The sequence below is a fragment of the Vespula vulgaris genome, chromosome 6 (assembly GCF_905475345.1).
Source record: "Vespula vulgaris chromosome 6, iyVesVulg1.1, whole genome shotgun sequence".
Classification (NCBI taxonomy): domain Eukaryota; kingdom Metazoa; phylum Arthropoda; class Insecta; order Hymenoptera; family Vespidae; genus Vespula; species Vespula vulgaris.
In genome coordinates this window covers 430,284-446,629 of record NC_066591.1, presented here as the reverse complement: position 1 = coordinate 446,629, position 16,346 = coordinate 430,284, and the positions used below count along the sequence as shown (strand labels likewise).

The 16,346-nt window shown below is 49.5% G+C and overlaps 1 protein-coding gene across 6 annotated transcripts; it reads left to right on the top strand.

The window, feature by feature from the left end:
• Positions 1 to 1,779: 1,779 nt before the first annotated feature.
• LOC127064671 (neither inactivation nor afterpotential protein C) lies at positions 1,780 to 16,185 on the top strand. 6 transcript variants are annotated; one of them, XR_007781752.1, is made up of 24 exons: positions 1,781 to 2,036; positions 5,850 to 6,122; positions 6,199 to 6,380; positions 7,556 to 7,660; positions 9,276 to 9,667; positions 9,757 to 9,847; positions 9,927 to 10,022; positions 10,083 to 10,268; positions 10,329 to 10,517; positions 10,595 to 10,794; positions 11,088 to 11,428; positions 11,518 to 11,728; positions 11,819 to 11,960; positions 12,025 to 12,486; positions 12,572 to 12,861; positions 12,964 to 13,223; positions 13,291 to 13,368; positions 13,428 to 13,606; positions 13,700 to 13,914; positions 14,322 to 14,422; positions 15,171 to 15,300; positions 15,375 to 15,583; positions 15,642 to 15,744; positions 15,823 to 15,870. XR_007781752.1 is itself a non-coding variant. In XM_050996070.1 (24 exons), exons 2-24 carry the CDS (start codon positions 5,885 to 5,887, stop codon positions 16,147 to 16,149), a joined length of 4,824 nt encoding a protein of 1,607 aa, XP_050852027.1. In that variant the 5' UTR covers positions 1,782 to 2,036; positions 5,850 to 5,884; the 3' UTR covers positions 16,150 to 16,185. The 6 variants fall into 6 exon arrangements, 5 of the variants coding, with proteins under 5 accessions (XP_050852030.1, XP_050852031.1, XP_050852027.1 ...); XM_050996070.1 differs by having other exon boundaries at positions 1,782 to 2,036; positions 15,074 to 15,300; positions 15,823 to 16,185; XM_050996071.1 differs by lacking the exon at positions 1,781 to 2,036 and adding an exon at positions 3,156 to 5,450 and having other exon boundaries at positions 15,074 to 15,300; positions 15,823 to 16,185.
• Positions 16,186 to 16,346: the final 161 nt, after the last annotated feature.

The window sequence follows — 16,346 nt, the reverse complement described above, 5'->3', positions numbered from 1 at the left end:
AAACCCATTTATGGAACCCCTTTCAGTTTGTTTCTCCTATAATTGAAGCCTTTTTCCAATGTTCTAATTTCTTCCGTTGATGGCCACAAGTATAGTTCTTTCTCATCGATCGACCGATGGATTAACTCGCGAGTCAACCTTACAAAAATCTGTGCCAATCCTTTTTATTCCCTGCGAGAAAGGCATGAAAAAGATGCGAAACTACAAGCTCGCCGTCTTCGTCTTCGTCTTCATCCTCGTCTTTGTCTGCGTTTTCGTTTTCGTCTTCGTCGTCGTCGTCGTCGTCGTCGTCGTCGTCGTCGTTGTAGCATCATCTTCATTTCCCAATACTCGTCGTCGAAGAAAAGGCGAAGGAAAAGGTGCAGGAGGAGGAGGAAACAACGACGGCGACGACTCGAGATCCGTTCTGACGCTTTTTGCCGAGAACGCGAGCTACGCCCGCAGAATGTTTATTCGCGGAGGAGACGTTCGCGTATACGTGCGGCTCGGCGCGCGTAGATGCACCTAGTCCTTTGATTCTAGCCGCCAATAATACGAAGTGTGACCGGTACAAGCTTTATCGTCCGATCGACGACGATTCGTCTTGCGCGTCGCGCGCTTCACCGGCCAACGAAGACGAGAAGGAAGGAGAAAGAAGTGGGGGAGATAAAAAGGGTGGCGAAAGAGAGAAGCTCGCTCAAGCGAGGAACGGAAAGGAGGAAGAGCTTATTGATTTTGTATGAGAGAATAAACGAACGAAGATGAAGGAAGGGGTGAGAGCAGAGGAACGAGGAAGGTTCGCGTTTCGTTCGCTTCTGTCTACGTGATCCACGGGAATCGGAATCAGCTTTGTCGCTCCTCGATGATTAACCTCCCACGATCCTTTTGGCTTTCCCGGAGATAGCAAGATTCCGCTTTGCGATCCGACTTCTTTTTCTCTATTCGCCATGGGAGACGAGTACCTCGGAGACGTCTTCGATTCTAATCGAAGCGCAATTACGATTAGATAGAAAAACCATCTGATGACACTGTCAGCGCGTCGGTTTCTCTCTCTAGCTCGCTCGCTCGCTCGCTCGCTCGCTCGTAAATAGCTCCTGCACGTGCGAGAAGATGTGCGACTTGACGCGCCGAAACGCGCCGTAATCAAGGTAGTCTCGGCGAAGGCGGGCCGATGCTCTTACGTGCTCGATGAAAATCTAAAAAAAGTTCGTCGCAAGAAGAGCCGAGAGACGGAGACGCGTATCCGCATTGATCTCGACTCGCGAACTCGCGAGCGGCTCCCTTTGACCGCCGTCGTACCGCAGGACCCTGAAGAAGCCGCGATAAAGCGCATTAATTTATCGCGACCCTGCAGAGATCTTTTTCAAGGAGCATCGATCCGAGCAACGAGATTAGAAGCGCGAGCACGATGCTCGCCGTCGCGAACGCGCATTTTTACCTCCCTCGAACGAGCACATCGTCCTGAAAGAGAAGCGATCGTACCTCGATTGGCCTTTCAAAAGCCGTCTTTAGCGAGGCAAATTCGTAATCCCAAATTCGCCGACTTATCGAACCTTTCCAGATGTTCGCTCCATTGTCCGCCGAATCGTAGGAAAGTGCGAAAGGAACGGCTCGGCCGAGATTATCGAGAGAAATTTCGCAAGGACTCTACTTCGGCGCAGACGACTCAGAGACTACGCGCTGGGAACGAGATCAATGAGCTAACAAGCTTGCGAGTTAGCAGTTAGTTAATTAAGTCGGCGTTATTGGATCATGGAAGCCAAGCGCCCCTTCTCCCGAGTACGAGCCCCAGTCTTCTCCCCCTTCGCACTCCAGCGTGCGGCTCGTCGGTGCGGTCTTTGGGGGCGCTCTTTGGGGCCGCTGTTTATGGCGCTGTTTGGGGTGCTGTTTGGGGCGCTCGTCGGGACGTTCTTTAGGAAGCTCGTCGGGACGCCCTTTCGGATCTAACGCCAAGACCGACCGTGGTAGTCGACGTCGTCGTAGTCGAGCTCTACTGCGAGCACTGCGAGGCCGGACGCCGTAGGGCTTGCGCGACCTGCCAGACGTCTTAATTAGAGGTGAGTTGCCGAGCGCGAGTCGCGAGTCGGTTGAGAGACCACTCTCGCTTCCCCTCTTGCTGCTTTACCCTTAACCGCATTTCGCACCTTTCGCTACTTTTCTCCGTTCCAACGTTTCGACGTCTTTTCAACGTTTTCACCCGTCCTATCTTCCCCGCCGAAGCTCGGTCTCGATCGAGCGAAGCGCTGAAGCTATCGCGTCTTACTTCGAGCCGTCGATAATGTCACGTTTGAGGAATCTCCCTTTCGCCGTTCTCGTCGTCAGCGACGAGAAGAAAGAGGAGAAGAAGAGGAAGAGGAAGAAGAAGAAGAAGAAGAGAAGGAGGAGGAGGAAGAAGAAATACGACGAACCGGACGGAGGGAAAAGGATCGAGTTGCCTTCTCTTCTTCGCGTTCCACGGTACTCGTCTTCGAGGTGCCGGAACACGTGTTCCGCAATATTTTGTGAGGATGCGTAGAAAAAGAGACGTGCGACGAGAGTGGTGAATCGAACGAGAAGGAAGAGAGGCCTGTACGCGCGATCGTTTCCCTCGACGCTCGCGGACAAGTGGATAACAAAAACGACCAACGACTAGTCCTCCGCTTTCGGCCACATCGTATTTCTCGATCGTTTCAGTGCCCCTCGCGCGAAAATTTTTCTCCGCTGAAAGAAGCGAGCGAGCTTCTTCTACGATAAAACAAAGTCGGACGTTCTAGCTGAAACGGAAGGTTCGGGCAAAAGTCGGGGAGGAGAAAGGAGAGGCAAAGAGAGATCGTACGGGGAAGTTAAATGTTGCATGAGCTTCGAGGAAGAAGAACCGAGCTGAGATTCCCGGTAGCGATTAAGCCCTCCGACGGAAATAACGTACGATCGGACCTGCGAGAAGGATTTTTCGATCTGCGGCGCGCGCGAGACAGAGAGAGAGAGACAGAGAGAAAGCGACGCGTAACGCGCGAAAAGAGCGACACCTTCGCGTCCCGTGGAATTCCGAAGAGGCGAACGCGTTATCTGCCGAAAGGATCGATCTCCGGCCGTCTGTAAAAGGCGGACGACGCAAAGACAAGAAGATGGACAAGGTGGTGGCGACAAGAAACGTTCGACTCTCTCGTCACCGCCTTAAGGACGTATCGAACCTTTCTTTTTCCAGGTTCGCGTTACCGCACGCGCGCTCGCGCGCTCACTTATCGACGCGACCACGACGCCTCGGAACATTTGGTTTCCCTATCGCTAGACTCGTACCACTAGAAATCGACGTAGACGACGTAGACGATAACGTAGAGTCGTTCGTTCCCGAGAACGAGGAAGGAGTCGCTCGTCGCTGGTTTCCACCGACGTATCCCGGAGAAGGGAGCGTCGAACCCTTTTCAAGCGGTCGAAACTAAGCGGTCGAACTCGAACGGCACCAGCTCGCCCGAAAACGATTCCTCGTCTTCCTCCTCCTTCCTCCTACCGTTACACCTTCGTGGCTCGGCCACTTCTTCCCAAGGATTCGCGGGACTAACAACATTCCTTCTGCTTCACGAGATATCGACTTTCCCACAGTCGCCTACGGAAATTGAGCGTCTTTCGACGACGAGGCATCCTTCTTTCGATTATCGTTATTTGGAAGAAAAATAAAAGAAGAAATTCGTAGGAGAAGTAAAAGGTCGGAGAACGTCTCCGTTTACCGCGAATTCTTGTAAATATTCCCCATCGCGTACCGTTCGCACCGATCGGGAGAAAGACCGAGAGAGAGAGAGAGAGAGAGAGAGGGAGAGGGAGAGAGGTTGCTCCAAGTTTGAAAAAAGAAGCGAGAAAAGAGGGAAGTCAGCATCGTTAGCCAATTCATTTATTCGCGGTGGCTCGACGCTCGTCCAGCATAATCCGTCGATTTGTCGGCGCGGCGTGTCCCGTGTAATGCCGCTTCTTGCCGCTTGTAATCGAGGAGAGGGAAAGAGAGACATAGAGCGAGAGAACGAGCGAGAGGACGAGGCGAAGAAAAGACGCGTCGCGGTGACTATATGTGAACGACCGTAAGAAAAGCACGCTGATCGTGCGAGCGAGCGAGTCCGGCGACTCTCTCTCTCTCTCTCTCTCTCTCTCGCTCTCGCTCTCGCTCTCTCGCACAGTCGCTTTTACTAGTCGCTTTGTCCACCGTCGCGAGTTTATTGGTACGACAGGGCGCTAAATTATTGATGCTCGACTGCACGCCACGTCGGAAAGAAGAAGAAGAAGAAGAAGCAGCAGGAGGAGGAGGAGGAGGAAGAGAGGGAGAGAGGAGAGAAGGTGGAGTCGAGGGAGGAAAGGACGACTCGGCCCGTGATTTCAGAAAAACTTTTTCGTGCTACTCGCCTCGAGTCGTCCCCTCTCTTCTTTTTCTCCTCTCTCATTTCCATCCTCATCCGACTTTTCTACCCGTCCCTCTCTCGCTCTGTCGCGCGCGTACGCATCCAAGAGGGGGACCAGAACTCGCGCTCTTTAAAAGGGTAAGAAGGTTGGAGAGAAGGTCGTCCAAGTACGCTTTGTGGGAAAGTTTCGCGCGCGAACCTAATGAGAGGTTTAAATGGATCAACGAGAAGTGGAGAGAAAAGCTTCGTTACTTCGTTACTCGTCGACTCGACGATCGATCTCGTACGTAGGAATCCGTCTCTCGAGGGTGACACCAACGTCGAAAGACATCGGCGAAATATCGTCGACTGGAAACTAGACTCGAGACTTTGAACGATGATCCGATTAGAGAGCTTTCGCGGAGAGAGCTTTTCGTGCCGGTGAAGCTTATCAACTGCGCGGTAAAGAATGGACGAAGGAACGTCGGAAGAAACGAGATAAAAGATTCTTCGGGCGAAGCGAAAAACGATAAAAAAGAAAATGACGCGGATAAAGGGGAAACAACGAATGAGACATCGCCAGAGAATAACGCAGGGAGATGAATAAGAATCATCCTTGATTAACGATTATTCGAGGAAGAGGAGGAGGAGGTGGAGGAGAGGGCGAGCCAACGTCGAACGATCGCTACTCTTTGTCACGAAGCGCGCATATCTACCTAGGTATGCCGTGCGGATCCGTATACACGTTAAATAATCTTACGTAATCCCCCAGATCCGATAAATGGGATATGTACCCACCTACGATGTTTCCGTAGCCCCACAAGTACCCCGCATGACCATCGTCGTCGTAGAACGTCTCGCGCGCGCGCGCGCGCGAGAGAGAGAGAGAGAGCGAATTTAAACCTTACTCGACCGTCGACGTTCTCGACCGAACGACGAATGGCAAAAAATGCGATCCGCCGAACTCTAGTTATTTCGTTTCGGACGTCATTACGTGATCGTTTTGTGATCGGCGTAACCAATATTTTTCGACGACGAAGAAACAACGAAGAAATCCTATTTTCCTCGTCTTCTGTTCGTCCTCCGACATCTCGGCTTCTCGAAGTTGTCGAAGTTTTCGGGAGGAAGGCAAGCTACTAATTAGCGATTACCTCTCGTTCACGCGGCTCTCGAGAATGAATATAATTAGCACTCGGCTTTGTGATGGAAGCGCAGCGAAAGCCGAGCCAGCTTCGTCGCAGTCGTCGTCGATGTGGCGGCGATGGCGACGGCAAAGTCTCTTAAAAATATTCCAAGTACGTTCGAAGAGTCATCCTCGAGGGCGGCCGATGCGACACGGTCCTCTACGCATCGGCGAATCATCGAGTGCCGTAGTACGTGCACTCTGAAAACCGCTTCGTCGTCGACTCCTTCGAGAATCGCGAGCTCTTTGCCAATACTTTACATATTTTTACGAAAGCAGATAATTATTTCCGATACGCGATCTGACCATCGGGCATCCGTATTAAACCATAGGACTCGTTTCAGGTCATAGATAAGAGAATCGAGACGATCGTCCTGCGATGGACGAATACGATTACGACAGAAGGGGAAGGTCCGCCGGTGCCGGGAGACGCGCCGGCAAACCTCGCGACCCGGAAGAAGAGGACGATTTCGATATACGCGAGAAAAACACGGCTGGTCACGGTACTCTTCAACGATTGGACAGCATACAAGATCCGGAAAAGAGATATGCCCTCAAAGAAGTCATCGGTTCCGGAGTCTGCGGCGACGTTTACGAGGCGATCGACCAACAAGCCGGTAGGCAAACTCTCTCGTTCGTCCCGTCCGCCTTGAACAATGAATTTCTACTCATCGACGCGAACCCTTCTTGCAGGCAGCAAAAAAGTGGCGATCAAGATACAAAAGCTTACGCCGGAGACGCAGGCCTTGATCGTCGAAGAGTATAGGGTATTGCGAGATTTCGCGGGACATCCCAACCTACCAGACTTTTATGGAATTTATCGAAGGAGATCGGGAAAGAAGACGGAATACGATCAAATATGGTTCGTCATGGAGGTGAGTCGGTCCCGTACGATTTGCATCCTCGTAACTCGTTAAATTTCGTCGGAGTCGCGTCATTACCTATCGGCGATCTCGCGAGGAAATTCGGCCCGAGTCTCTCTAACGTCGTAATTTTCTCTCTCTCTCTCTCTCTCTCTCACCCTCTCTGCCGAGAGAAGGGGCACTCGGAGAGAGGTCGAGAGGTGAGGAGGAAAGGAGAGAAACGAGGCCAGAAGCGAGGGCTCGCCGCGTATATGGCCGTGCCTCGAGCAGAAGGCAATTTCAAGCATTTGAGACGGTCGAATACACGGATAATTTACGACACGCGTGGCCATTAAACAATCATTAAACTCGTTCGTGTACGCAGGTGAGGCCTGGCACGTCGCGGCCCTAATTTACGGGCGGACCTCCACGGCGAACCCAAAATATTATTACTTATCTCGGATAAAGCGACGATGCTCGACGTAAGAGCCGCGCGGCTCGTTGATCGATCGACGATATCCAAGCGCGAAACGAGTCTCGCGATCCTACAGCTAGACGATAGCCGAACAAAAACAAAATGTTCGATCGAATAAAGGGAAACGTTGCTCGCTGGTAGGAGGAGCGAGAGTAAGATGATTAAGGGTGGAAGATGGGTGGGAGAGGGATGAGGAACGAGAGGAAAAGATGCGCTTTGCGCGAACGACAACGTGGAAAGGATTTATCGCCGGTTGTATTTCATATCGCAGCGCGTTTTACGAAGCCCCTTGACCGCCCGGAGGATCGCGAACGAGCGCAACGAAGACGCGGCGAAACGCTCGATTAATCGTCGAAATCCCCGTCTCTTCGCCATTTTCCAAATCTTTTTCTTTTTCTTTTTCTTTTTCTTTTTTTCAAATATCGGCCGGAGAGACGAGGGAGAGGATAAGAGACGAGAAAGATGGAACGATTAACGCGCGATGAAAAGAAAAACGTTGATCTCGAGTCTCCGGGTCCAGATTGCTTCCGCAATTACGAAGGTATTTCAATCGCGGCACTCTCGGGACCTTGGACTCGAATAGAGACACGATCTAAATGAACTACGAATTGCATCTTGCCGTTGTAATTTCTTCTTTAAGGGCATTAGATTAAGGACTCTCCGTGTACGTAGGCAGGTATATACACCTGTCTACGTGTCTCGATTCTAAGAGTTTCTTCGATTCTTTTTCTAGCTCTGCGAAGGCGGATCCGTAATGGACTTGGTGAGAGGTCTCATCGCTTCGAACAAAAAGATGCGCGAGGAACACATAGCTTATATACTTAAGGAGGTAATCAAGGTGAGCCGAACAAAGTAAAGTAAAACGATATTTATCTGCGAACAGAGAGCGAACGATTCCTAACGTTCTTTTCGCAACTCGACGAACGTCTAGCGAAAGATATTAAGTCGATCGACCGCGTACCTTGGCGCATAAATCGCAAATAAGACGGCCGAGATAGCTCGCTAATTAAGCAGCTCGCGAACGAAAGGCTCCCTGCCTTTCCATCCAGCGTCTACTATACCCGATCGCGAGAGAAGGTTGAATTCCTTCTGAATCTCTTACGATCATCGGGTAAGACTATCGAGACCATCGTGACTTCTCTTCCTTTCCCACTCTCCGCTTTCAAGGGTTTCTCGAGCTACTGGCTAAAAGCTTATTGAAAAAAAAAAAAAAGAAAAAGAAAAAAAAAACAGGACGACGAGCAAATAAGGAATAGAAAGGTAAAAGGATGGATGCATGAAAGTAGTACCTCGTAGATCTTAGAACGCGCGTTCGAAGCTATCATTTGGCGGTAACGGCCGATAGAGAGCAAGATCCGAGGGCAAGGATTTACAATGACACGATCCTATGAGGTATAATTAGCAGCGGCGGGAGAACGTTCGTACGAACGAACGGCCCTTAAAGTCATACTTTGCGCAGGAAGCGTGAGGAAAAAAATGAAAAGCTTGGAAAAACGTAAGGTCGCAGGATACACGGACGACTGGCACGCCACAGGTAAACGCCCATTTCCGTTTCGAATCGTTTTACGCGCTATGTGTGGTCCTTGTCTTACCTCTCGATCGTTTCCTCCTTTTAACGAAGCCGAGTAACCTAAGTATTTATGTTAGTACGTACGTACATGCTCCGTGTCCGCTACGCGTCGAAGCGTCCTTCCGTCAACTCGGAAGCAACGAAAGCGGTATTTGGGAGGTCTCTCTCTCTCTCTCTCTCTCTCTCTCTCTCTCTCTCTCCTTCTCCCTTCACCCTTCCACATCGCGAGTACGCGCGTTCCATCGCGGCACGGTAGCGATTCGAGCAGGCTCGCTCGTACGGTAAATCAGACCACGCTGACGTTTAATGCCGGCAAATTACACGCGAAACAAATGGCCGCGAAAGCGTACCGCGGTGCTCCGCTCGCTTCCCCCGATTCGCTTTGAGCGAAAAGAAATGCTCCTCCGTCGTGGCGAACGAGCACAGAGACGGAATGCCTTAGCTCATCTTATTTATTTATATCTCTTATTTTCCTCTGGTCGTCGTCATGCCCGAATATTCCTTTTCTCGATAAATCCAAAATTTCGCGATGGGAGGTTGAAAGAAAAAGAGGCACGCTCTTGAAGGAACTTTCTACGACGTAAGAGACGGTTTAGAGCGCGCACGGTTTAGCCGATGAGTCGGGTATTAATGATTTCATGCGCATGCCAACTCGCAAGTTCTCTCTCTCTCTCTCTCTCTTTCAACTTGGCATCGCTTGTTACGCAGCCAGAGACGGCAGGCCGCAAATTATAGATCGTTCAATTTGCAGTAAATCTATAAAGAGGATTCTCGAGAGGCGCCAAAGATGCCGCGTACCAAAAGCATCATCCTCTCCTCCGCGTTCTTCTTCTCCATCTTATCCACCGCTACTCGCAATCGGTAAAACTTGAGCGTTTTTCAGGCGTTGATACATCTACACGAAAACAACGTCATTCACCGAGACGTCCGCGGCAGCAACATACTTCTGACGAAGGAGGGCGAAATCAGACTGGTGGATTTCGGTCTTTCGAGGATGATAAAGGGCGAGCTTGGTAAGAGAAATAGTTGTATAGGCTCGCCGAATTGGATGGCGCCTGAAGTGGTGACCAGTAAGGCCGGTGGCTCCGATAGCGGATACGGAAGTCGCGCGGACGTCTGGGCGATCGGCATAACGGCGATAGAATTGGCAGACGGCAGACCACCCTTTCAAGATATGCATCCTACTCGCGCGCTCTTTCAGATCGTCAGAAATCCACCGCCGACACTCTACAGACAGTCGAATTGGTCGCAAAATTTTAACGACTTTATTTCCGAGTACGTAATGTTTCCTTTCTTCCGTCTATCCGACTCTCATTCGGATCTCTCTTACGTGTTATGCTCGATGAGAACGTGCTTTCTCGCAGATGTCTAGAAAAGAATCCCGACAACAGACCGTTCATGGCCGAAATCATCGAACATCCTTTCCTGGCGGAACTACCGGAAAACGATTATTTGGTAAAGTCTCGTTCTCCGGAAACTTACGACGATTATCTGTATGACGATTAAAGTTACGCTCCGTTTTGATCGCAAACAGCTGACCCAAGAAATCAAGGCACTGGCTATGGACGTTTTGGAGAAGGGTAAAGCGGGTAGGCAGCCAGAAGCGATCGTACGAAAAAATTTGTTAAAGGTAAGATGTGCAAAAATTAAAAAAAAAACGATTACGCACGCTCTCGCTTTCTCCGGTCAGACTCATCAAACCAACCCACCGGAAGCGATGTTCACGGAAGATCTCGCGGCTCTCGAAGTTTTGACGGAGGATGCGATCTTGGACGAGTTGCAGGATAGACTACAGCAGGGCCACTTTCATACGTTCGTCGGGGACGTTCTTCTGATACTAAATCCCAACGAGAGATACGACATTTACGGAGCTCAGGTAAGGAATTCGTGGGATCGCGAACGCACGCGTAAACTAACGAGCATCGATATCTCCCAGGATCATGCAAAGTATCAGTGCAAATCACGCTCCGACAATGCACCTCACGTTTACTCCGTCGCGGATAGCGCTTATCAAGACGTTCTTCACAACGAGGAACCTCAACACATTTTGTTCGCCGGCGAGAGTAACTCGGGTAAAACGACCAACATGCTGCATGCCATCGAACATCTCATGTTCCTCGGAAAGGCGAGTACACGTCTCTCTCTCTCTCTCTCTCTTGAAGTAGCAACGACCGTTACCAAGTTTCTCATCTTTATTCTCAGAGCTTGCAAGACACCGGAGCTAGACTAATGAAAGCTTTGAAGGTGATTCACGTATTCAGCAACGCCGCGACGCCTCTTAATCCAAACTCGACGAGATGCGTGCTACAGACGCAAACGACGTATGGCTCCTCCGGGAAAGCGTCCGGAGCAATATTTTGGCTCTATCAATTGGAAAAGTGGCGCGTTTCGACGCGCGACAGGTTCGTTTTACTTTAACCGCTTCGACGAATCCCGACGGCTCGTTCGAACGTAAAAAAATATTTCTACTTTCCAATAATTCTACTTACGAGTAAGAATCTTTTCTATCGGAAGACCCTATAAGCTTATAAGCCTGCTCAATCAACTGCCCCTGTTACCCACGACCGTGCCAACTTTCAAGGTAGAAAGGGTTGCTACTTTACAGGCTTCGTAGCCGTCGAGATACCGTTCGATTCGCAAAGGTCTCTATATACGCGTATAAAACTGCACCTCTCACGAATAAATTAACTTGCAGGAATCAATCAAACTTTCATATATTTTATTACTTATACGATGGCCTCGACGCGGCTGGAAAATTAAGACAATACTATCTTCCAACCGGAAGGAGAATGCGATATCTTCGAATCAGCGAGAAGGGCAACGAACGAAAACGATCGTTTAAAGTTAGAAACGATCCCGACGGAAACGTAACTAGATTCGGAGTTATGAAAGAGAATCTAAAGATCATGGAGATGGAGGAATACTGCGAGACGATGTGGAAAATATTAGCGGCTATCTTGTTGCTCGGGGAAATCAGATTCGTCGAAGATAGCAACGGCGAGGCCGAGATGGACAGCAACGAAACGGCAAACCGAGGTAACGAGACGACGCCGATCACTTCGCGATAATAGTTTGTTTTTCTTCCTCTCACAACACCTCTCTTCGCTCCCACTTGGAAATTTCAGTCGCGGAATTGCTCGAGGTGGATCCAAAAAAGTTTTCTTGGGCTTTGATCAACTATTGCCTGATCAGAAAAGGAGCGGCCGTTCGCAAAAAGCATTCGTGCGAGGAGGCGAAAGAGGCAAGAGACGTCTTGGCGAATACGATTTATCAACGACTCGTGGATTGGCTCATCAACACGATGAACCACAAATTCACGGTGACTCGTACTCTTTTGTAAGACGCACTCGAATTACTTACCCGCCTTTAAAATCTCGATCTCTCTTTCGTTCTCGCGCGTTCGCTCATGCCTCGTTACGTTTTCAGCGGTGACAAGTATTCCATAAGCGTGCTCGATCTATTTGGTTTCGAGTGCTTCGCGGTGAACCGCATCGAACAATTGTTCGTGAATACCACCAACGAACAGATGCAATGCCATTACAATCAACGAATATTCGCTTGGGAAATGGTGAGAAAGATTTTATTTCGCGGTCTAATATTCAGAGCGCTTCGTCTTATTCTTAACTTTGCAGCAAGAGCAAGAAGAAGAGGACATAACGGTACAAAAATTGCATTTCTACGACAACAAGGACGCGATCGATCGACTGATGGGAAAGGACAATGGATTGTTTCACATTATAGACGAAGCGTCGAGGCAACTGCAGGACGTTCAGTATATATTCGGAAAGATAAAAGAACGAATACAAGGCATACATGTCAAACAGATAAGCTCGCACGAATTTACCATAGCTCATTACACCGGGAAAATCGTATACGACGCGAGCGAGATCTCTGAAAAGAATCGCGACTTTGTTCCACCGGAGATGATCGAAACTCTGAGACAGTCCTCTCTCGAGACCGTCAAGGATATGTTCACGAACAAACTAACGAAAGCTGGTAATCTTACGATAGTGGTGGACGATCCGAAAACGGAGGAGAAGAAAACGCCGAAGAGTAAATGGGGAGTCATCATGCAAGAAACTACGAAACTCAGGGTAAGAAAATCGAAGTTGAAGATATCGATTCGAAAATCGATCGTTAACGAGACGCTTCCTTTTTGTCCTTTCTATTCGTCGCTAGAAATACAACACTGCTTCGAAGGGACAATATTCGCAAACTCGCAAGATGAGAACCTGCGCGGCGACGTTTCGATCCACCAGTCTCGAAATTTTGAAGAGCCTTCTGGTGGGCGGCGGAAGCGGCGGTATACACTTCGTCAGATGCATTCGTGCCGATCTCGAGGGTACACCACAAGGCTTCTATCGCGACGTAGTCAGGCAACAGATCAGAGCACTGGCCGTATTGGACACCGCCAAGGCCAGACAACGAGGCTACCCATACAGAATAACCTTTCAGGAATTCCTTCGAAGGTTCTCCCTTCGTTCTATCCTTTTTTCTATATCCAGTAAAGACCTAGTAGACGCAGATACGAAATGACCAGACTCTCCGATAACAATTGACATTTCTCGCAGATACAAATTTTTGGCCTTTGACTTTGACGAGAACGTAGAGATAACGAAGGACAATTGTCGACTGCTTTTAGTAAGATTGAAGATGGAAGGATGGATCATCGGGAAAACTAAAGTATTTCTAAAGTATTACAACGAGGAATATTTATCGCGATTGTACGAAACCCAAGTGAAAAAGATCGTCAAGGTACAGTGCATGATGAGAGCGTTCTTGGCGCGCAAGAACATCGCGAACAAAGTGGTCAACCTGAAGAAACAAGTTGGTAGGTAAAGAGGACGTCGAGAGTAAGGACGATATTTCTCGCGCGATTCTAACGGGTATCGTTTTAGTGAAGCAAGCGTCGATAAGGAAGAAGGAGCCGTCGATAGACATGACGCAAGAGGAAGCTGCGCTGATGATACAGAAAGGTAAGGGGAAGGGAGAAAGATCGATTTGTCGAATCGAAAATCTGACGAACCTGCAACAGCGTACAGGGGCCATGCTGTGAGGAAGGAAATGGCTCCGTTGATGAAGGGAGAGATGGATCAGGAGACGAAGGACTTCATCAAATTCTACAGCAGCAAATGGAGGTCGAAGAGCATATTCCAAGTCCTCCTACGCTACCGTGCAGCCCGCTTTCAAGACCTCGTGCAATTTTCGCAACAAGTGAGTCGCTCTCGGCGACGACTAGTCTCGGAAAAAAAGGCAAAAGAAAAAAAAACGATATGTCTATACCTTTCTCGAATCTATCCTTTTTAGGTACACCTGTTCAATCAAGCGACAGCGGGGACGCTAGAAGCGACGAATGAACGCATACCCTTAGATAAAATCGACCCGGGCATTAAAGCATCCGCATACTTAGGCCAGATGAAACCACCCCAAGTTCACAAGCTACCCTTCGACATTTATCACGAAATGCCATACTTCGATACGAGTTACATGAAGAATCCCTCGGGGAAAAAGAAGAGCGCAGGGTGAGTCTACAGTAAAGCGTTCTCTGCTTTCCACCCCAGTCCTAATCCCGAGCATGCAAAAACTATCGTGTCAGGGGTTCCGATAGACAACTGTTACGTACGAAGTCGATTGAAAGAAAATACGGAGGAAGACTTAGATTCGATTAGATCTGAAAGAGAGAGAGAGAGAGAGCTCCTGCATCGCGAACGTTTTTGCGATCGGCGAACGACACGCTCCACCTTTCGTTCTTTACGCTTGCCTTTTACGCCCGTAGCCCTGTGTTTGTCTGTGTCTTGTCCTAGTCTCTTCTCTGATCTTTGTCGCACGTACATCTCTCCTTCGTTGTATGACGTATGTCTCTATCGAAGATAAGTGTCGTCTAAGCACTCGGTGAGCTTTGACGTCAATTGAGAAATACGTTCTGCAGATCCATGTCGACCTCGGTGTCTGACGACGAGCACGAGCCCTGGGACGCGCCATTAAGGAGACAAACGGTGCCTTGGCCCAACAGCGACGGTCGTACCAGAGGTGCCTATCGCTTTTCGTTCCATCTCCCGGCCGCGCGATAAAAAGCTCGGATCACTCGTCGCTTCGTCCTCTTTCCACGAAGCACCTTCGAGCACGAAGCGCAACTACTTTCACTTCGTTCACGCTCTGATTCTTCCCGAAGAAAGGAATATTACAGTAAAAGCAGCCAAGCGCTAAACAAAATTAAGTCAACCATTGAGTAAGCTTCTCTTCGCCAAACTCGAAAAGACCTCGTTTTAATTCGTATTTATCGGACTTAGCCAATATGGAGAGAAGTAACGTTCGAACAAATAGGCAGCGACCGTTTCCACCAGAACCGTTCTCCTTCCGTTTCTCGATAAACTCGATCGATCGCGCTCTCTCCATCCCGCGTTGGCGCGCACGAGCAACCAAGCGTCGCAGATACGCGAACGCTCATCCTCCCTTTGCCGGAACGACCTAAGACGAAACTTTGAATTGAAACGATAAGGGAGGCCGGTCGCGCGATCCGATCTTCTTCCGATCGATCTCTTTTAAAAGCAAAGAATAGAACGAAACGATCTTCGTGCGTCGACGAAGAAATAATAGAAAGAGGAAAGAGTAAATAGCGGTCGTCGGACTGACTCGCTCGAGGGGAACTCATTCTCGATCCGATCTCTCTGCATTTTTCAGACGTCGAGGTTCAAACGACGAACTCGCCACATCGCGTGGCGCAACAACGCCCGTCGGGCAGCGAGGGACAGAGTTTGATCAACACTCCGTTTTCCAGAGACCCGAATGTCCCGGTCCGATGTCCACCGGAAGATTCGACCCGGGCCAAAGTCGGCAACGCCGGATACCAACAAGCCGCGATCGACCGTAGTCCCGCACGATCTTTTAACGCTCATAATCCTCGCTCGGTAAGTTCCACATCGATTCCACCTCGCGTTAAACGATTCTGTTACTATCTCAGCGTTGAATATACCGTAATTAGAATAATTACGAGAACATCGGCTCGATACGCTCTAAGAAGAACGCACCCCCTCCTCCTATCCCGTTCGGCCAAGCGTCACCAGTCCCGCCGAGTCGCAGTTACGATCCTCGCAACACCGAGGGTCGAGCCAGGAATAATTTGGACAGCGGAAACGATTGGGAGTTCGAAGACAAAGTTAATCGAAATACCAGCGCCGTCGCAGGCAATCGGTTCGTTCGTAACTTGCTAATTGTCCGTCGACTGCGATTTTACCTATTCATTTTTCAGCGTAAATCCGATACACGAGCTGCAAATGCTCGGCCGTAAGCAGAACAACAACGACGACGGCGGCGGCGGCGGCGGCGAGGATCAACCACCGTTCAATTTTCAGGTAAGCGAAAAGGAAAGATAGCTCGAGTTACTTATAGGTAATAGAAATATTCATCGATACGATCGACGATTCGTACAGGCGATGTTAAGAAAAACTCCGCATCAACGTGCCTCGATGAAACGCACCGCCGTCTATGACAGCTACGCTCCTTCGCCCTCTCCGTACGGACGTCCGATCAGTCGCGAGGATCAATACGAGTCCAACGTCGTTTACAGAAGCGGCGGAAGCCGGAGAGACTCCTCCGAGTGGAGTCCCAACGAAATGATCAGAATGTCGGAAAAGTATGGTAGGGAAGGTGCCTGGTCTGCTGCCGGAGATCGCAACGACGCCGGCGACGTTTCCGAGAGCGTCACCACCGAACTCGCTCCTGGAATCGTCGTCGAAGGCTACGTTTCCGAGCTCTAAATTTGCGTGACGGAGAGAGAGAGAGAGAGAGAGAGAGAGAGGAGATAAAGAGGAGAGAGAGAGAGAGAGAGAACGCGTCGCTAACTACTTAAAATATATTCTTGTACATATGTATATTTTGCCGAAACTTTTTGATAAACTGACAATTACAATTTTTCGATGCCATAGTCGTAACGAATATCTTGGAACTACATAGA